At 36.1% G+C, this 21,326-nt stretch overlaps 1 protein-coding gene and 1 long non-coding RNA gene across 5 annotated transcripts in view; one reads left to right on the forward strand and one right to left on the reverse strand.

Annotated features, from left to right (window-relative positions):
- Positions 1-21,326, forward strand: part of Nf1 (neurofibromin 1) — a 52,190-nt gene that overhangs the window by 23,083 nt on the left and 7,781 nt on the right. For all 4 annotated transcript variants that reach the window (XM_074138293.1, XM_074138295.1, XM_074138294.1 and 1 more), the window contains 27 exons: positions 138-254; positions 947-1,125; positions 2,426-2,637; positions 3,568-3,824; positions 3,980-4,072; positions 4,875-5,008; positions 6,346-6,520; positions 6,611-6,850; positions 7,875-8,066; positions 8,143-8,265; positions 8,798-8,936; positions 10,953-11,117; positions 11,206-11,445; positions 11,538-11,718; positions 12,859-13,042; positions 13,129-13,264; positions 13,685-13,846; positions 13,923-14,181; positions 15,116-15,254; positions 15,424-15,526; positions 15,627-15,750; positions 16,514-16,647; positions 16,940-17,080; positions 17,448-17,535; positions 17,688-17,858; positions 18,741-18,835; positions 18,967-19,092. In XM_074138293.1, the coding sequence (XP_073994394.1) occupies positions 138-254; positions 947-1,125; positions 2,426-2,637; positions 3,568-3,824; positions 3,980-4,072; positions 4,875-5,008; positions 6,346-6,520; positions 6,611-6,850; positions 7,875-8,066; positions 8,143-8,265; positions 8,798-8,936; positions 10,953-11,117; positions 11,206-11,445; positions 11,538-11,718; positions 12,859-13,042; positions 13,129-13,264; positions 13,685-13,846; positions 13,923-14,181; positions 15,116-15,254; positions 15,424-15,526; positions 15,627-15,750; positions 16,514-16,647; positions 16,940-17,080; positions 17,448-17,535; positions 17,688-17,858; positions 18,741-18,835; positions 18,967-19,092 (4,309 nt within the window). The remainder of the gene's footprint in view (positions 1-137; positions 255-946; positions 1,126-2,425; positions 2,638-3,567; positions 3,825-3,979; positions 4,073-4,874; positions 5,009-6,345; positions 6,521-6,610; positions 6,851-7,874; positions 8,067-8,142; positions 8,266-8,797; positions 8,937-10,952; positions 11,118-11,205; positions 11,446-11,537; positions 11,719-12,858; positions 13,043-13,128; positions 13,265-13,684; positions 13,847-13,922; positions 14,182-15,115; positions 15,255-15,423; positions 15,527-15,626; positions 15,751-16,513; positions 16,648-16,939; positions 17,081-17,447; positions 17,536-17,687; positions 17,859-18,740; positions 18,836-18,966; positions 19,093-21,326) is intronic.
- Positions 3,003-6,422, reverse strand: LOC141459337 (uncharacterized). Its single transcript, XR_012461444.1, has 2 exons — positions 6,290-6,422; positions 3,003-6,178 (listed from the first exon to the last, which is right to left on the reverse strand). It is a non-coding gene; the product is annotated as an uncharacterized lncRNA (long non-coding RNA).

The raw sequence follows: 21,326 nt of genomic DNA on the forward strand, positions 1-21,326 counted from the left end.
TGTTTGTAACGAAAGAACACTGGCTTGAGGCCGGCAGTGCTCTGGAAAAAGCACCGGGCGTAAATAAGCTTTTATGCTAGCATGCCTTAAAAAATAAATATTAAATAAATAATCCTGATGCTAATTTCGTGTTGAAGAGACCTGGACCAAGCTTGTATGGAAGCCGTGGCTGCTCTACTTCGAGGACTCCCCCTTCAGCCGGAAGAATCCGACAGAGGCGATCTTATGGAAGCTAAAAGTCAACTCTTTCTCAAGTATGAATTTCTATTTATACATTGTATAGTGAAATCACCTATTCTAATTTCTTGTTCTCTTCAAACTTTCTTACAGCATTGCGTTGTGGCATTACACCATAAACTTAAAATAACAGTAAAGCATACTAATTTACTTTAATTAACCATTTAAACAAAACTGAGAGATTCCACATATGTGTGGTCCAAAATTATCTATAAAATTTATTGCGAACAATCCCCTACTTTTTACCACTTGTTAAATCAGTTGTTCAGTGACATTTATGAAAAAAATGTATGAAGGAAATTGGTTGCCACTTGTGTGTGCTCTAACCTTTGCCATTTACCCTCAGTCATGAATGATTTTTTTGACGATAGTCGCCTCTCAAAAGCAGTTATAATAGAGTTGTCAATGAGCCGCTAGAGCGTGCCCATTGTCAAAAACCCGGTAGGATCGCTTCATTTTACACAGACTTCCGGAAAGTGAACTACCAGTAACGGTGCTTGCCTGATATCGAATATGACTTGCTTGCAAGATAGGCTTCAGGAATCAAGTATTTATCTTGACGCTTAGCTTCGAAAACCGTTGACTATTAAGGACACCGTTAAAGAAAGTGATAAGTTTAAGGCATTAAGTGTTCCAACAAAGGCAATATCAATTCATGAGGGTGCCAAAAAGATATTTTATATAACATGTAGCTTGTGTATTTTTTTAGATATTTCACCTTGTTCATGAACTTACTAAACGACTGCAGTGATGCCCAGGACGTGGAGAAAGATGTCTCGAGGCAGCGTGTATCTGACGGCAAGTTGACTACGCTGAGGAACGCCACAATCCAGGCCATGTCTAACCTGCTATCAGCGAACATTGACAGCGGTCTTATGCACAGTATTGGTGAGTGTGTTTCGGTTTTTATTTTTGCTTCCAGTTTGTTAAAGGATACACATTTGGTAGGCATTTTATTAGAGGGGTATTTAGGCCTTTTTGTAATTCGTTTAATGGGGTATCACGAAAATTGTTCGGGTCAAAAATCCAAAAGCATGGATGCGTTTTGCAGTGTACACTTAAGGTCCATAATAATTAACGATTTGTTTGGTTTTACGATGTCGAAATAAAGTGAATTTTGGCTTGCGTAAATTATCATTCTGCATGGAATTATCTACGAAAATTTGAGATTATTTTATTTTTTTTATCGAACCGTTATTTTTAAAAAGGTTTTTGAATAAGACAGCATTAATTTTAGTCAACAGTTTTACATCAAGTGATAATTATCTCTTGAACTTAATTTGTGCAACTTACATTATTGATAAAACACACAATTTCTATACTGTTAAACTTGCATATATACGTATATTTATAATGCAATAATTTTTATTTAAATATTAAATTTAATTATTTAAGGCAAGAGAGTTATGGGTATATTTGTTAAGTTAGGTATGGTATTAACCCATGTGAATATTACTCAACAATGGTCGTCATTTCCAGACTAAAGATGATTCTGTAGTAATTGGTGTTATAGTTATATCGTAAACCGGGAAGAGAGTGAGATGTAATCTGAGGCATTTTAGTAATCTTTGAAATATATTAAACTGGTACAGTGATGTCAGTATTATTTTAGGGGGGATTTAAATGCCAGAATAGGTTATTTAAAACTGCTAGAAGGATTCTCTTGATAATAATCTTTATCGTTCATTTATTTGTTTTACTTTAATGGCAACGGGTATGAGTTGGCTGTAATGCAGCAGGTTTGATATGGTATAATCCCTTATACTGCTCAAGAAAAGTAATCTATTTAACTCCTTTTCTAAGGGTTTTGTTGTACTGCAAATGATATTGAGCAAGCATGGAACACTTAAGGGGCTGCCATCTTTTTCAGACATATTACGGTTTTACGTCCTGGGATTGTTCTCCTTTAATAAGTGTCAAAAAACTTAAAAGTGAGGAAAATACTTTGTAAGAAGTTTTTGTTAGTCTGTTTGCGTTTTATCTGTTCTGTTTATAGCTCTACATTGTTATTGACTAATTTTCGCTCCTGTTGGCATAGGAAACCAAAACATCAAAGCCCAATCGAGATCAAATAATGGAATGTCTTCCTTTTCGAAATCTCACATGATTAGCTTTTTTTTACCATCTCCATGTTTCACCCAAACTTTAGCCATTCAGATTTCACCAGATATTTGATTTCTGTTGCCAGATCTGGGCTACAACAGAGACCTGCAGACGCGAGCTGCCTTCATGGAGGTTTTGACAAAAATTTTGCAGCAGGGTACGGAATTCGACACACTAGCAGAGACGGTGCTGGCCGACCGATTCGAGCAATTGGTCCAGCTGGTTACCATGATCAGCGACAAGGGCGAGCTGCCCATCGCCATGGCGTTAGCCAACGTAGTCACCACCGCCCAGATGGTATCTTTCTTTAATACTTTTAAATCTGACAAAAAGTGTGTTATAATGCTGGAAAAAAAGCTGGATATGCTGCGGTTATTTTTCTTTCCGAGTAACTTAGTAACAGGAAATAGTGAATCGTGTCAAATTTTTTATTTGAGGTCCCTGGAATCCCAAAAAGTGTTTTTTTAGTAAATAGTCTATGAGTGTTTGTGTATATGTTTGTTTAATTAATTTTAGGACAGGATAGGGTGGATTTCGTGCCAAAGCGAATTACATTATATACTGTATAATCGTGAGAATTAAAAGTGTTGCTAAAATTCCGGCTCTAAAGAAAATCGCTTGAGCAAAAAAGTGAAACTTTTGAACAATTTATTTTTATCCCCATATAGTTTTTTTGGATAAAGAGCCATTGCTTTTGTTTTTTTTTTTTTTTTAAATTATTTTCATGCACATTGATATTATGAAGGGTTTTAGATTGACAGGGCTTCCATCGTTATTCATTTTAATATAGTAATATAGTTGTGAAGCGAAATAACTGTTATGATTGCGAAATCACAGTAAAAATTGCATGTTAGAAAATGATTTAAAAAATTGCAGTCTGAGGATGTCCAATATTATTAAAATTCTATATAGTAGTTTTGTTACCGTTTTACCTAACATTGAATGACTATTCCAAAATTTTCTTAATAAATTCATTTCTCCATCGAGAAGATGGCAATATGCATTTAGGTGAAGGCTTTTGGTGTAAATATGCACCACTATCCTATTTCTTACCTTTCTCACTGTCTGGAGATGGCCAGCTATCCGTGAATTTCAACACAGGCAGTTTTGTAGTAAGCGCTATTTGTACTAGAATTTGACTGGGACAGTTTCTGGAAAAGCTTAGTTTGTCCACTCTAATTAATATTTGATGTACATGTTATAAATTCTTGGTATCTATAATTGCAGGACGAACTAGCTCGAGTGTTCGTAACGTTGTTCGATGCCAAACACTTGTTGTCGCCACTTCTCTGGAATATGTTCTACCGCGAGGTTGAAGTGTCAGACTGTATGCAGACACTTTTCAGAGGCAACTCCTTGGGCTCCAAAATCATGGCTTTCTGTTTCAAGATCTATGGCGGAATGTACCTGCAGAACCTGCTAGAACCCCACATCCGGCCACTGATCGAAGGCACATCACCTTCTTTAGAGGTGGATCCTGCCAGGTGGGACTTGATTATAGTTTATAAACCGAACTTTTTTACCAGGTTGCTTTATTAAGCTCGGAGATAAAGAATATCTTCCTCTGTGTTTGGCTTCATGGTTTTTAATCACCTTCATAAATATTAACATCTAATATTCTGCTCTAAAAAATTTTCAGACTGGATGCTTCTGAGGACATTGAGAAAAATCGACAAAATCTGATCCAATTGACCCAGAAAGTCTTTGAGTCAATCGTCTCTTCAGTGGACAGGTTGGTAGACATGTGTGGTCAAATGCATAATTCTTACAGAATTGATAAATGGGTCCTACCATGGCTGGGGACTGGTTAAAGATTAAATGGAACATATTTTTATTGACTCTGCTGGGTTGCTAATCAGGGTGCATTTTATTTTAGAAATAAGGCACTACGGTAGCCGAGCGGTTAGAGGCGAGACCTGCAAAGCTAATATGTATTGTGGTAATGGGTTCGATTCCCGGTCTAGGCCTTGGGTTTTATTTAATGTTTAATATGGGAACTTTATAGTAAAGTATGTTTGCTAGTTGCCTCCGTCCACGATACCTAATTGGTAGTTGGACGTAGAGTCTTCCTGAAAAATTAGGCATTACTTTACTTTGAATTTTAGAAATTATTTCTGAATAGTTTTAATTGCGAGTTGTGTTTAATAAAAGCTTGTAAAACGAGCTAATAAAGTCTGTTTATTATTGTATGTAAAGGGTTTTTGCAAACGGATAGCTCAAATCAAGTTCAATTTCTCCGTTTGTGAACTTAATGCAATAAAAAGAGCTCACCTAATCATCTCGTATGGCGAATAGACCGCATTCAGTACAGATTTGTTGTAGATCAATTGAGTACCGTATGTTACTTACTTATCATAAACATAGTAGGCCAGAAGTTTTAAACTTGACCTAATATTCTACAAACAGGGCATAATTAATTAGGGTTGCACCGTAAGAAGTATCTTGAAAAGTTTTAGCAAAACGTAATCTGTAATTTGAGGCTTCTTTCATTTGTTCTTTGTCTCGGTTTAACAAGGACTGCTATTTTTTTACAGATTTCCGCCACAGTTACGCAGTATGTGTCACTGTTTATACCAAGTGCTGAGCAAACGATTTCCACAAGTGCCGCAGATCAACATTGGCGCCGTTGGCACTGTCATATTTCTCCGGTTTATAAATCCAGCGATTGGTAAGTGCAGCAGACTTCTGAAATGCTAACTTGTCTATTAATAAATCAGTAAATAAAGTAATTACATTAAACTAAAGTAATTAAATAAACCAAAATACAAATCAATTTACAATATTGTAAGATCTCAATAAATTCTCCTCTATTGCACGGAAAAGAATTAAGTTTAAATCTGAGCTTACTGAAAGGAACGTATGAGCTCCAGTAAAACTTAATTTTTTTTAATTTTTTTTTTTTTAAGAAATGTATTGAGCTTTCCTATCGAGCGATATGAACTTAATGACCCTCAACTCAATGACCCTTCACTGGAGAACAGTTCTAAGTGAAGGAGGAACTGGTGTCACATAGACAGTTTTTAAATTGCTTATAGTTCCTAGTTAGAAAACTTAACATTTTGTATACCTTATTTGTAATTTAATCTGCATGATATTTAAAATCCAAATCATAATAGAAATTTATACCAAAGCCAAAAAATTCTAACTAAGATACAATAAATGAACAATAAGTCAATACAATAAGTAAACAATGCAATAATGCTTATGGTAGGTAATTATTTGGCACGTGGATGTGTGTAGAGTTTATTACAGTGACTTCTAGAAACAATATTATTTAAAGCACGTTAAAGAACTTTAAAATCTTCTGAACACTAATTGTTTTGTAAATTTTTAAATCATCAGCAAAAAGTAAGAAACACTATTTAGGGCATTTTTGAGATTATTAACAAATATCAAGAAGAAAAGTGTTCCTAAGGATATAATAATTTAATCCCCTACCCGAATTTCCTTTTAATTTAGATAATAGGAGAAGTTTTTAATAGTTCAAATAGAATAAAATCCTCAATTGTATTAGGGTTAGAAAGTGCTGAGTTCGTAAAGTAATCCACTTCTTACTTATATAATTCATTTGCTTGCAATTTAAAAAGCAAGACAATAAATCAAGCAAGATTTAAATAAAATAGATAATAGGTAATTCTAAAGATAAATTTAAATTTTAATATCCAGAATATTCTAAAGCCGATGCTGGCAGCGGAGTGCTTTCATTCCAGGTAATTTGCTTGCGGCCGGGCGTGTCTCATGCCCCTTCCACTTCACTCTTGTTTACAATATATAATATTAAGGAGAACTGAGCCTGGTCTTTGAATCCTAACGTTAGTACAATGTACTGATTTACCACCTACGTAAAATTGAAGGGAATTACTACCCTAAGCATGCCTCTTAAGTGCTCAAGTCAACACAACGTATGATAATTCTAGGAACGGTAGTCCCGACATAACAGTAAGCTTACCTAGCTGAAGTGTTGTTTGAATGCTGAAGTGTCACCTTAGTGGTATCTTCTTTCAGTCTCGCCGCAGGAAATGGGCATCGTGAATAAGACGGTTCCGCAGTCCGTGAAGCGGGGCTTGATGCTTATGTCCAAGATTCTGCAAAACATAGCCAATCATGTGGAATTCAGTAAGGAACAACATATGATCCACTTCAATGATTTCCTCAGGTCTAACTTCGAGATCGCCAGGAGGTAATGTTCCTACTCCTTAAGAAAGTTACTGCTAAATTGTGGATGTCTAGTAAAGAATAAACTGATTTTACACTATTATTTGCTTTACAGATTTTTCATACAGATTGCCTCTGACTGTGAGACTGAAGATCAAACTTCACATTCCATGTCGTTCATCAGCGATTCCAACGTGCTGGCACTGCACCGACTGCTCTGGAACCATCAGGAGCGTATCGGCGACTATTTGTCCAGCAGTCGAGACCATAAGGCAGTCGGCCGTAGACCATTTGACAAGATGGCTACACTTCTAGCATATCTGGGCCCACCCGAGCACAAACCCATTGACTCACAGTGAGTAGTTTGGGTTTTAACGAGTAAGGTTACTCTTTGAATGAAGTGTATGCAAATGATTTGTTCAGCTTTTCAAGATCTTTTAGAAGCAGTGCGCTTGTCTGTTTTATCACCTACGACATTTCTACGCCAATTTCGAGCTTCTGACTTGAAACCGAGCTTTATTAAATATTCTTAATGCAAACACGTATAACTGACAGTGCATGAATTAAGGCTAAGTCCTAGTCCATCTCTCAATTGGCTTTTCTAATTGGTGAATATCCCCTAAAAGAAATATTATTAATTACGAAGTAAATAAATAAAACATATAAGTAAAAGCTTTAAAATTTATAAACGTTTAAAAAACATAAATGATCTGAACCTTACAAACAAAACAAATATATTGTAAATAAAGGTGAAGTTAATTAGACGAAGTTAATAAACGGTTGCCTTCATTTTAAAAGTGTAAGATCTTTTTAATACATTTTTTTTACCACTAGCACAAGGCGGTAGAGTTAGCCTGACCTGATGGGGCGATCACCGTTTCATATATATATATATATATATATCTTGAGACCCGCCTTCCTATTCTCTAGGAGTAGTATTCTTACATTTTATAACTTTCAAACTAAACGTTGCATTGGGTTCACTGTAAGTCGCTGAAATGGTTTATGGAAGCTTGGGTCATTATTCACTTATTCACCAGGTGAATAAGTTCAATTATTGGTAATCGGGTTACCGTGGGCCGCCTTACCCATGGGACTAGCCAGCTTAGTTTTCTCGGAATAATTAAAAACAGTACCACGCCCAGAGTAACGCGGTCCTTGAATAGCTGAGAGTTCTGGCTTGTGAGGCCTAATGCCTTCAAGCATTTCTCAGGAGACTGAATAAAACAGGTATGATAGAGAAAATATTCTCTGGTGGAGCCACAAATTCTTAGGTAGTGATTCTCAAACTAGCCAACCTATTCACAATCTATCGCATCTTTTTCCAGATGCTTTGATGTTTTTGAAATGAGCTACGAAATTCAAATCTGCTGTTACAGCTTGCTGTTCTCATCGTACCCAAGATGGGGCTCCATCGAGATGTCGGGCAACAACTTCGAGGAGATCATGGTGAAGCACAACATGCATGAGAAGGAGGAGTTCAAGAGCATAAAGTCGCTGAACATCTTTTACCAGGCGGGCACCTCCAAAGCTGGACATCCTGTCTTCTATTACATCGCCAGACGATACAAGTATGTGTGCTTTACAGCACTAGTGCTCTTTTTCGAAATTTTCGTGATGGATTTTGTCTGATTATCTGTTTGAAAGGATCGGCGAGACAAACGGTGACTTGCTCATTTATCATGTGATCCTGACACTGAAGCCATTCTGCCATGCACCTTTTGAAATTGTAGTAGATTTCACGCACACATGTTCAGATAATCGATTTAGGTAAGAGCCAGCTTTTCACATAGTGTCATATTTTTGCCCTTTTGCCAAATGTTGCAAATGAGTTTGATATTTTCAGCCCGCATTGGAATATTTATTATGTCTACGGCAGACAAACTAATTACGAACTGTCGTAATGATCCTTTTATATTTCAGTTAGCAGTTTTTGACATCAGTCCTCTTACAACTGCTCTATCAGACCGTTTTAATTGTGTGTATACAAATTTTGTTCGTTAATATAATTAGTCTAGTACTGTTTTCTAATTAAAAATGACATATTATTGTACATAATAATCATGAAATTTTAGAGAAAATATGTGAAAATAAATTATGTATTAATGAAATACTTATTACTGTATTCATTTAATCGTAAATGTACCATTACCAATTCGATAACACCTGTAAATGGGTGTCCCGCTAGTGTGTATAAATAATAAATAAACAAGTAAAATAATTAATCAAGGGTAATAAGTTTTGTTGAATTTAATTTTCTTGATGTGAAAGAATTTGGGAGTTACATTGTTTTTCCTTGCAGAACTGATTTTCTGCAGAAATGGTTTCACGTGCTACCGGATATGGCGTATACCAATATCCACGCAGCCTACATCTACAACTGCAACAGTTGGGTGCGCGAGTATACCAAGTACCACGATCGCATTCTCGCCTCTATCAAGGTAAAAGAAACAATAACAATTTTTTATTGTCAAAAACATCAGATAATGCATAGACAACGTCGATAAAAGCAAATATTTAATATTGGATGCGTGGTTAGGTCCACTACCAAGACCAAGACGAAAACAGTAACACCCAACATATTCGCTATTTTACTTACACTTACACTTTTACTTAGGGTTCAAAACCGACTTAGGACTAACCAAGTACATATAATGCCCAGAGCGGGAGAAAAATCGATCCACATAAAAAGAACACTTCCGCTCATACACAAGCAACAAAACAGACAAATCACGCCAACTACCTCATCAGAAACCATCACCAACCGGATAGCATCACAACACAATGACGCTGTTACATACATGAAGAAATAGAAGACTATGAACATCTTAGTAAGAATAAAAATTCACATATAAACTTTGTAACCTCCCTCTTACAGTCAGCAAGTGTAGATGAAGGAGTATAGTTCAAATCATATTCTCACACCAACTGATTTAACAATTTCTGGTGATGCATAAAAATCCGAAACCGATCAGGATTTAAAAAAAAAAAACATAGGGGACTACGACGAATAAAAACAGAGATACATATTCATTACAGTAAATATGTGTAAATAAATTTTTAAAAAAATATAAAAATTCTTTTACATCATATATAGAAATAGTCGAATTTTGTTTGAGGCCTTTTTTAAAATGTTTATTATTGCTGAATCGTCTCTTTTAATTAATATATAAGAACTGAAGCTGTGGGTGGTCTTTATTAGTCTGGTATATGGTAATGGACACTCCTAAGCTGTTAGCAAAAAAAATAAATAATAAAATAAAACTGGCACAGTCTACAGATCTTGAAACCCTGGGCTGCAGCAGGCTCTCTGAATCTTATACAATTTTTTTCTGTAGTTGCCTCGTTGCGAGAACCCCAGAAAAGTATTCCATATCTTGGGAACCATACTTCCAGGCTTTAGTTTCCTAAGAAGGAAAAACACCCTATTCAGCTTGTAGAGGAACTCCACAATATGTGCTAAAAAGATAATCTTACTATCCAAAGTTACGCTGAGAAATCTTTAAAGTTGTCTTTAAAGAGCTTTTTTACGAAAATCAGAGAAAGTACTTTTTGAAAAATTTATTTTCTTTTTTATTTCTCCGTTTCTAACTCTTTCAAGCCTTGATATTCGTCACTTATTCAAGGTCCAAGTCTCAGCGGTATATAGTAGTATGCTTTGTATTAATCTACTATATATTGTCTTTTTTGATACTGCTTAGAATATGGCCGCTCATAATACGGGTTTCAGGTGCCGATTGCTCTTGATTGGCTTAAATTTTTTTTTACATCATTTTTATTCGAAGCATTTACTGAAACAGAGCCCAAGTATTTAAATTGCTCAACCCTTGAAATTTTTATATATTTTATAGTAAGGTCTACTATGCTTGTTCTCGACATAAACTCACTGTGAAGTTTATTTTTCTTATTATTGTTATTGTTATCACCGAATGTAAGCTCTTAAGTTAGTACTCTTACTGTTATGGAATTTGTAATTAAAATAGTCCTCTCTCTCTCACACACACACACACCCACTCACTAATTTTAACTTCTTTATAAAGAAGTAGTAGGCAAGTAGCCTGTTTTATTGTTTATCTATTTATTTTTGCTTAAAATGATGATTAAGGTATTTTATAAATTATTCTATTGATTTATGATAGTTTAGAAAGAATCCAAGTTGTAAATTTATTTTGCTTATTCTACTCTATGTTTGGGTTGCAATGTTGTAAGTTGTCTAAAACAATATTAATAAAATATATAATTAAATTTACAATCGACAGTTGGGAAGTTTTATTAAATAACCGATTGATGAAATTGAAATATCAAAGACAGCAAAGTAGTCAGTAAACTTTTTTTTGGAAAAAAAAAACTTATTGTTGGGCTCATGTGGCCACATCTAAAACATTCGGTATCAAGAGATCTAAAAACGTAGATTTCCATTAAAACTGAAAGTCTGTATTTTTTTTTTTTTTTTGTAGGGTATCCGCAAACTGATATTTATTGAGACGCCCAACAAGATCAACGACTACATCGATCCGGATCAGCAAAAGTTGCCCGGCGCTACGCTGTCGCTGGACGAGGATCTTAAGGTGTTCAACAATGCGCTCAAATTGTCCAACAAGGACACTAAAGTAGCCATCAAGGTATGCCCGAGCCTAATGGCATGTATAATGTGCTGAATGAGTAAAATGCTGGGTTTAGTTTTGTAATATTCAACTTTGTAAACTGCAGGTTGGTCCAACAGCTATACAGATCACCTCAGCCGAGAAGACCAAAGTGTTGTCGCACTCAGTGCTTCTAAATGATGTTTACTATGCTTCTGAGATCGACGAAGTCTGTCTGGTGGACGACAATCAGTTCACACTGACAATCGCTAATGAATCTGGCCCGCTGTCCTTCATACACAACGACTGTGACAGTATCGTTCAAGCCATCATACATATCAGGAATAGGTGGGAACTATCACAGCCGGTAAGAGTCTGTATATTTTCGAAAAATGAATTTACTATAGCAACTAAAATGGAATGATAATGTTAGCTTTCACTGTTGTTGTCTGCTTGTAGGATTCTGTAACAGTCCACCAGAAGATCCGGCCGAAGGACGTACCAGGCACACTGCTGAACATGGCGCTGCTGAATCTTGGCTCTTCAGACCCTAGTTTGCGCACTGCCGCCTACAACCAGCTTTGCGCCTTAACTGCCACCTTCGATCTGAAGATCGAAGGACAGCTGCTGGAGACCTCAGGTAAGTTTACATTTTAAACCACCCTTTAGTATGTCTCTATTCAGTACAGTGTACAATCTATCAACTATATAAATTAAGTGAAGAGCTAACTTAAGCAACCTGTAAACTGTTCCGAGTCTGTCTATCCCGTATACAATAGTTATGGAAACTTTTATTGATCTTTGTGAAATTTCACCAGAGTTGATTCCTTTAATTAAATCCCTTAAAATAGATATTACGATCACATGCCTTTAAATGTTTCTCTAGTAAGATTAAGAAGTCGCCCGCTGTTTTTCTTTCTTTACCAATTGAATTAGATGACAGACTTAATGCTGAGAGTATGAGGTTAAATAATGTTAATTTCAACAAACTTCTTGCCCTTGTGGTCGACTTAGTTGTGATTTCACCTACACCAGAAGAAGTACAATGAATAATAAATTCCTGGTTATTTATTGTAATCGGTAGAATTAAATAAATAAATAAAAAAAAGACTGCGTGTGGCGTAACAAGATTTTAAATTGGCTTCTGAAAACGTGATGCTGAACAAACATTGAAAAATCGCTTCTTTTTTTATTTTTTAATAGCCTTGAAGGTGAATTTTAAAAAGTAGGGCGCCAAGTACAACGGAAAGATACCCTTAAGATGGTAATTGTGTACATTTTTATTTAGGTATTGGTGGAGTGTTTGCGCAGAATTACACAAGAACTAAACATCTCAGTAAGTCCAAATTTTAAATCTGGTTTAGGTGCCGCCGTTAGACACAACAATAACCTTTTAGGCTAAAGCAGCCAGCCTGCTGCTGAAGGGCTACTTTACTAAACCGATTTTTAAGTCTATTAAGATTTTTTCATAAACTGCTTTCACGATTTTCTTAAACTTGTTATACTTATTACTCGATTATACAACTAGTATTTCATAATGTTTCATCAATTCAATATTAATGAAATTTAAAAATGTTATCAAAATTCCAAATCGTGGAAACTGCACTGGTCGGTACTACCATTTCACTGAAAATATTTAGTTTTCAGCGATTTTGTTAAAACTAGCGAACTAGTACTATATTTAAGTTAGTGAAATAATATTTAAGTAAACTAATTTTTTGTATAAATTGAATTACCTAAACTGCTTAAGAGAGAATCGTATGATTTTTTTTTTATGTAGGGCTTTGCATTCCATCAAACAATACAATCTTCATCAAGTCGGTTAGCGAGAAACTGGCCACTAACGAACCTCACCTTACTTTGGAGTTTCTTGAGGAGTGTATCCAAGGGTTTCGAGTGTCCAACATTGAGTTGAAGCATCTATGCTTGGAATACATGACACCTTGGCTAGCCAATCTAGTAAAGTAAGTTTCAGGATCTAGTTGTGAAGATTGTCGTTACTCTTTTACCTGTATTCATGTTTAGGGGTGTACCGGATTGTTTCTTCCAGATTTTGTAAACAGTCGGACGAGACCAAGCGCCAGCAGAAGGTGGGTCAGATCCTGGAGAAGCTGATCTCGCTTACTGTCCAAGAAGTGGAGATGTACCCATCGATTCAGGCTAAAATATGGGGTTCCATTGGTCAGGTAATCTATTTATTTTCACAGGTCATTATGGGTTGCAGAATCATTTTAATCGCACTCTAATAATGGCGGATGGACTAGCCATTTTCATACGTCTCAGAAAGGCCTACCAATGTAGTTTGACTTATAAGTGGATTTCCAGCGCTGTAGAAAGTAGCCCACAGCGCTGGAAATCCACTTATAAGTCAAACTTCATTGGCATTCTATGTGTTGATGCCAATCAGAGTAGTTTTTTTTGCAGGCAGTACCATCATCATAGCCAATTTAGATCCTAACCTTTTTCTGCTAGCTATCTTAGCTATCTCCACTTGACTAAAAGCCTGACACTCAGCATAGGGACGCGATAAATTAAAACTAGTCCACTTACTCACATCTAATCCGCGAAAAATCTTAACCAGTCTAAATCTCCGTATTTGTCTGCAGGTTCCTGAGCTGATCGACATGGTACTTGACAGCTTCATCAACCGCTCCAGCGATGGCGGCTTGACGAACCCGGTGGTGGAGGTTCTAGCCGACACGGCGGTAGCCCTAGCTTCAGCCAATGTCCAGCTTGTTTCCAAAAAAATTATTGGACGACTATGTAGGGTAAGTTGTATGTCTAGGTTATATCCGATTTCTGTCCATGCATTATGCATGGTCACTACCTTTGTACGCCTTACAGGTGCTGGACAAGACTTGTACATCACCAACTGCACTGCTGGAGAACCACGTGCTTTGGGACGATATTGCCATCCTTGCTAGATATCTGCTGATGTTGTCCTTCAACAACTGTCTGGACGTGGCCAGACACCTGCCCTTTCTCTTCCATGTAGTCACTTTCCTTGTGTGCTCCGGATCAACAAGTATGCGCGCCTCTATGCATGGTCTAGTCATCAATATCATACATTCTCTCTGCACGTGCACCAAACCGACCTTCTCAGGTTAGTATTGATTTTACATTGTCAGTGTTCATTTTACATGTAAAAAAAGTTTAATGCTATCAAGTTTTTCAATTGTGTCATCTTTAAATCTGATGGGAAGTGGCTTGAGCGCTATGCTGGAACAAAATGTTTCGGATAGACAAAAGCTGGTTTTTCGAATATAGTTCCACAAGATTGTCGGATGTTGAGTCCAAAGGTAGTCCTTTTTTTTTTTAATTGACTATTTGACAGCCGAACGCCAGCTTACGCGAGATCTAATTATTAGCCCCTGACCCAGTGGTTTCGGGCAAAAATTAACTTCTCGGCACATCTTACCATTTCTTTATGAATTGTTTAGAAGAAGTTATATATGTTTAAGTGGGGAATGCCTAAAGTACCATACAGTCTTCTGGTGCACGTGCAAGAGCTCACGTGTAGCTGGTTCAGAACTGCTGAATCTATGGATCAGTCTAAACCCTTGACCAAGCACTTATTTTATACGCACATGTCATCTTCTGTATAGTGTTTTGAATCAGATCTGAGTAGTCGGTGCAGTAACGGCTTCTTTCCCCAATAATTCATTAATTTTGGACACGTTTGTTTTTGCCGTATTCATTTCGGCTCGTGTCGCAATATTCCACACTCACTTTCTGCACTTGTATACTAATAACTGTCTTAAAAAAATACTCGAGTTTCTTCATTCAACTCGGCCAATTCTTAGCTTAGCTATTTTGTTAAGATAATCAAGCAAACTGGAAGTAGTAGCAGTCCATTTTAGCTACTTATTAGGACGATTGGTATCCAGTTCTAAGTATGATTCATCACTAAGGAAAAAATGTAGACTTAGTTTTAGTATGGTATAATATGGTGTTTTTAAACATCTGACATATGTACTACTAGAGTTTTTGTAAACCCTTCGAGTTTCCTGCTTTATGAATTTTCCATCTGCTTGCAGAGGAAGCTCAGAGAGTGTTGCGGCTAAGCTTGGACGAGTTTTCTTTGCAGAAGTTCTATCTTCTGTTTGGCATCAGCAAGGTCAAGTCTGCAGCCGTAACTGCGTTTCGCTCCAGTTATAGACACCCTAACGAAGGAAGGTAAATTCTAAGTCATAGACCAACCTTCGCAAAAATCTGGACTGATTGGTTCAAACCTATTGCCGAAAGAGGTTGTCCACTTAGCGATCTGTTCTTAAGACTGTTGAAAAAGAAGCAGAATACACCTCTTTTCAGTTATTATCTCTAGATCTCTTATTTTCATTTTTAGACTGCAATCGGAGCGATACTTCTCTGGTATGCTGCCCGGTCGAGAAAAAATCTCATTGACCTCACTTGAAGTCATTACGGATGCACTTCTAGAAATCATGGAGGTAAGAAGAACAGCGTTTTCTAATTTCTAAATTAGAAACGTACGTAAGACCTTAAATGATCTCTGTTCGAAGTGCGACTTGGCCCTTAATTTTGTTCCAGGCTTGCATGAGGGGCATTCCTGACTGTGATTGGCTGCAAACGTGGACCTCGCTAGCTAAGAGTTTTGCATTTTGCCACAATCCTGCGCTGCAGCCAAGAGCGTTAATTGTTTTCGGCTGCATCTGTAAGTATTACAATCTCTATTGTGTAAAGCACTCATAGTTACTAAATAATAGTTCTTTATCCTTTGAAGAATTAGGCAGTTTTGTTAAGCTATGAACAAGCAAAAATTAATTAATGCCCAAAAGATGAATTTTGTTCAAGTGAAAGTTTAAAAATAAAAATGAAAAGGATGTTGATTAGAAAAGAAAAAGACTCTCAGTGAAGTTTTTCTCAGTTGTATCAATTACTTAAAGAGAGAGAGGGTATAAAAAAAATAACTGTACTAAGGATTGTAACTACTAATGCAGAAGTCACTTCGTCCAGAAGAACAGATTGAATATTCTTTGCATACATACCTGAGCCCTGAAAACTTAAGAATTACAATCAAAATACATATGTAGATGGTGGTAGGTACATATTATATATTATGATTCATATATCTAAATAAATAGACATTTATTTGTACATAAATGTTTGTTTTTGTTATTATTGCTCTTTTTAATATTTGTTATCAAACAGCGTTTGTTGAACAAGTTTTTTTTTTTTTTTTTTTTTTTTTTATCTCTTGTACAAACCACAACGTAAAGAAATCAACCATCTGTTTTGCCTGGTAGCATCTAAACATACATAGAAAGACTATTGTCCAAAACTCAAAACTAAAAAAAGTATGCATTTCTACTATAGAAAGAAAAAAGTAAAAAATATCGTTCATTTAGGTCTTACTTGCATTAGTTGAAGGATAAGTTTTTTTAGCGTAGAATGTTCAGTCTTATTTTTGTTGCCAGCAAAAAGTGTGACAGATCAGGACATCAAGCAGTTGTTGCGCATACTGGTGAAGGCACTAGAGAGCTTCAATGATCTTGTACTTCTGGAAGCGTTGGTGATGTGTCTAACAAGGCTGCAGCCCCTGCTTCGACCGGTGAGTAAACCGATAATACTGAATTATGGATGTCGCACATCACTTTCTCCTACTACAAGACAAGGTCAAATCGCAGGTTTGAATTCTTACTTTTCACGTTCATATATCATCTCCAAATGTTTAGAACCTGCGCAGCTCGTAGAAACAGTCAGTGCCTCCACCTCCTTCTTCATTATATCAAACACATTCTGAGAAATAACATTTCTTACTTTCTTGTAATATGTGTAAAAAAAAAAAATCGTTTGAGTAGGTATGTAGAAGAAAATATATTCTTTAATGCTTCTGTTGGTAGGAGTCTCCGATACATAAGTTTCTTTTCTGGGTTGGAGTATCGGTGCTGCAGTTGGATCAGCTGTCCCTGTACGCTTCAGGATTGGCACTTCTCGAACAGAATTTGCATACACTCGACTCGCAGGGTATCTTCGACGAAAAGGTTAGTTGGCATACTTGACACACGATTAGCAGAGAGTGGTGTGTGTGTTCGGAGGCAGGTTGTCGTACAGTAATTCAATCAGTGATTGGAAGTCAGAATAAATCAATCAGAATTCCGAAATGATTTGCTGCTCAGTTGGACTAGCGTTAAGATGTATTTTCAGAAATTTGGGACCAGTAACCTACAAAATCATCAGTTTTTCCAAAAAAAGCATCCGCAGGGTGCTTCAGCAAGGTTCAACAGAATCCACAAAGATTTAGCGCACTTCGTTCTATGTTCTACACTTTCCCTCTTCAGTGGAAACTTCATAATAATAATTATTTATAGAATTATTCATAGAATAATTATTTGTTGTTTTTGCCCACAGCCTTTGGAATCCGTGATGATGGCCACCAGAGAACCATTGGAATGGCATTTTAAACAGTTGGATCATGCAGTTGGTTTAAGTTTCAAAGGCAAGTTTAAAGGTTCTGTTAAGTTTTGAGAGCGAGTTAGAACATCTAAACAGGAAAAGATAGTGAATGCTATCCGTACCATTAGGTGAGACAATTGAAGAAGCTGAAAGCACCGCTCCTGCCTTAATAGGACTTCCTTTGTCTGTCTATAGCGAATTTCCACTTTGCTCTGGTTGGACATCTGCTGAAAGGATTCCGACATCCGACGCCAACCACTGTGTCGCGAACAGCAAGAGTATTGACTTCACTGTTGGGAATCATCGCCAAGCCGAGTAAACGAGATAAATTTGAGGTTACGCCAGAAAGTGTAGCTTATCTAGCAGGTAAGCTAATTTTATTCTACGCTTTTTGGAGTGCAAGAAAAGTCATTGAGTTTGTTCTAATTTTCTAATTAGTTTGTTCAAGTGCTGTTTACCTAATGAATGCACTAATAGTTTTTCGTTAGGTCCGGTTTTGCTGGTACTTGCACGAAGCAGTTTAATGCTCACGTCTGGTGAAAAACCGAAACCAGTCGCCAAATATGGCGGTCTATTTTTTAGATTTGGTTAGGTTAGACGTGATTTGATTTCGGTTTATACGAGTACAATTTAATAATAATTGTACTATACAATAGATTATATATTATAAAGATCCATTCATATATGCAGACCCTGGACGTGCCATTCCTTACCATGGTATGGTTTGAGCACAGTAAATAGTATGTTTTAGCATTTATGAAAATTAGCATTTTCATGTATGATGAAAATACATTTTTCGAATATTTTAAGATTTTTTGTAATTTTCGGGATTTCTTGGAAGCTGTTGACGGCAAATATGTTGTAAGTACTGCGTCAACAAACATAGGATCACAATTTGTTTAATTATTGAAAGTATTTTCAATTGTATTAATGGCTATAGTAGATGTCGCTTATAATTTTATCTAGTTTGATTAGAAGCATACTGAAAAAAACGCATTTTTTAAACTCAAACTGTAGAAAAACATTAGCTTTGAAATCTTTCTGTGTACCAGAAGATAAAAACCTACCTGGGACTCAATTATCAAAGCTAAGTGTATAGATACGAGTAATTAGTGAATTTTTGGTTAACAAATGGGTTCAGGTTTGAGTTGTAGGTTTTGATAAACGCACAACCGAATCATAGTTGCTGGTAATTTAATTCTGTATAGTTTTAATAGCCTAGGTAAAGATATCTTGTATTTTATTTAGCTTTGGTTGCTGTTTCTGAAGAGGTTCGTAGCCGGTGCCATATTAAACATGTGGTTTCAAGAGCTGAAGCCGCTTTCGGACATCTTCTACCTCAGGTATATGAACATTTGAATATAAATAATTAATAATAATTAATTAGTACAGCAATAACAATAATAATAATAGTTAACGTGCTGTAAGAGAAAATCGTGAGTGTTTTGTCTTCAGGAGATTTCATTTGTTTTAGTTAATACCGAATGTCAGTGAGCATGGCAGACACGAGTTATCGTTCTCGAGTGGCCACTGTCACCGCCAGAAATCGTGGGATTTATTGGATCAGTCATTTTCCAGCCAAAATCGCATTGCCAAGCAGGTAAGCCGAACAGTGTAAAAAAAAAGAACCCTTAAGAACAACTATCTAAAACTCCTTAAATAAGCAAAGAAATCCAGTGCTGCACAATAGTTGTTTTACATCAATTACTTGACAACTTATACATAATTACTGGCTTATAAGTATTTTACAGCATAAATATCTGAGGTGGACTGACTGAAATTAATTAGAACAGCGATATATATATATATATATATACGTGTATTAGTTCTGTTAGGTTGCCACGGTAGCCGAGCGGCCTGCAAAGAGAGACCTGCAAAGCTAATATCAATTCCCGGTCTTAGGCCTTGGATTTTATTTAATGGTTAATAAAAGAAATTTACAGTAAAGTATGTTTGCTAGTCGCCTCCATCCTCGACTCCTAATTGGTAGTTGAACGTTAAGCCCCGCCTGAAAAATAGGCGATACTACTAGTTCTGTAGCGCCATAACATAAATAATCGTAAAATGACACCAAAATTATTAGTGCAATCACTGGATTTAAAGAATGGTAATATCTTTCCCAACTGTTCATATCGATAATGTTTGGATAAGATTTGTTTTTGTTGTGGGGGGGGCGATCTTGCATCTCGCCAGAAATCATTAGAACCCTTTCGAGTGATCATAGGTTGTCCTAATGTGTGTAAAGTATTTGTCTTTTGATTAAAATAAAGTTATTCGATAATTACAAGTACGATATTTCGTACATTTTTTCAGAAATTTATTATTTACAAAAGTCTTCAGTAAAAACAATCTTTGTTTACATTATAGACATTTTATTTTTTTCTTTCAAGATAATAATGACATTTCTCTCTGCTAAATTAACTAACATGTTCTCTGACCCCGGCACAAATAAGTCCGATATTCGGATATAATTTACAGATGTAAAATTTAAAATTCATCCCGGCTACTGGATATTTAGAAAAAATAATCACGCTCTCCTGCTGAATTTTAAGCAGTTTATTGATGTTGCTAAATATATTGCTTTGGTAAATATATCCCATCTAAATTATTTGAGGGGAAATAAAATTTGAAAAAATTGGAATAGTGATTGGATTCGCAAAGCTAGAAAATATCAAGGGTTTTACCAATCATAGCATGGCTATTCTGGAACTCTCTGACTGGTTTCGGATTTTCTTTCAACATTAGGGGTGAGAATCAGTTTTTTGTAGATAATTTTTATTTCCACTTCCAACGTTTCTGACAAATATTAATAAGGAATCAAAACTGTCACTCTATCTCCTACGATGGATAAAAATCCGGAACCAGTCAGAACCGGTCGCATGCTTTGAAATCAGAATTTTAATTAAAACTGTCCGGTAGGACAGTTGTATAAGGGTTGACCATCAAAAACTGCACGAAAAAGTGTAACGTTGAAAAACACCCAACTTTGACAATTTTTTTCTATTTTTCTATAAAAGATAAAATTCCCAAATTTTCTTTATAATATAGGGCAAATCCTCCTTTATAACTGTAATTTTTTTGCAACCACCCAGATCTAATAGGTTTCGAGAAAAAAGTTGCCGAAAATGAGCAAAAACGGCTTTTTCAAAAAATGTTCTTGTTCTTCTTCTTCTTCTTGTTCTTGTTACCTTTTTTGTAAACAACGTAGCGCCTAAACGCGTGAACCGATTTTCATGAATGAGGTGTCATTCGATTCGGAATTTTATGTAGATGTGCCTTTTGGGGGTCTCGGCCCTGTACATCGAATGGGAGAGGAGTTAGCCCCCTTTATGTAAGGCCCCCTCCAAAATTATTATTACTAATTACTCTGTAAATCTTGGCCCGATTTTGATAAAATTTGGTAGGATGATAGGGTTAGGGCTTCCCTACCTAACAATAAAGCGACGATCTGCTCTTACACTTGTTAAGGGGAAGTATAGCAATCGTTTCAAATTATCGACACGTGAACCGATTTTCATGAATGAAGTGTCATTCGAATCGAAATTTTGTACAGATTTGTACTTTAAAAGTCTCGACGCTATGCCTCATAAGGAGGGGAGTTCGCCCCACCCAAATAAGGCCCTTTCTAAAACTATTATTACCAATATTTCTACAAAGCTTAGTCCGATTTTGATAAAATTTAGCTCAAATAAGTGGTTAAAGCTCCTCTACGTGGCTGTGAAGTGCCATCATGCTCTTACACCTACTAAGAGGAAGTACTGCAATCGTTAAAATTATCAATGAGTGAACCGATTTACATCAATGAATTGTCGTTCGATTCAAAATCTTTGCCTT

The sequence above is a fragment of the Rhodnius prolixus genome, unplaced genomic scaffold, assembly GCF_049639745.1.
Source record: "Rhodnius prolixus isolate KJV_2025 unplaced genomic scaffold, Rpr scaffold_11, whole genome shotgun sequence".
In the NCBI taxonomy this organism is placed as follows: domain Eukaryota; kingdom Metazoa; phylum Arthropoda; class Insecta; order Hemiptera; family Reduviidae; genus Rhodnius; species Rhodnius prolixus.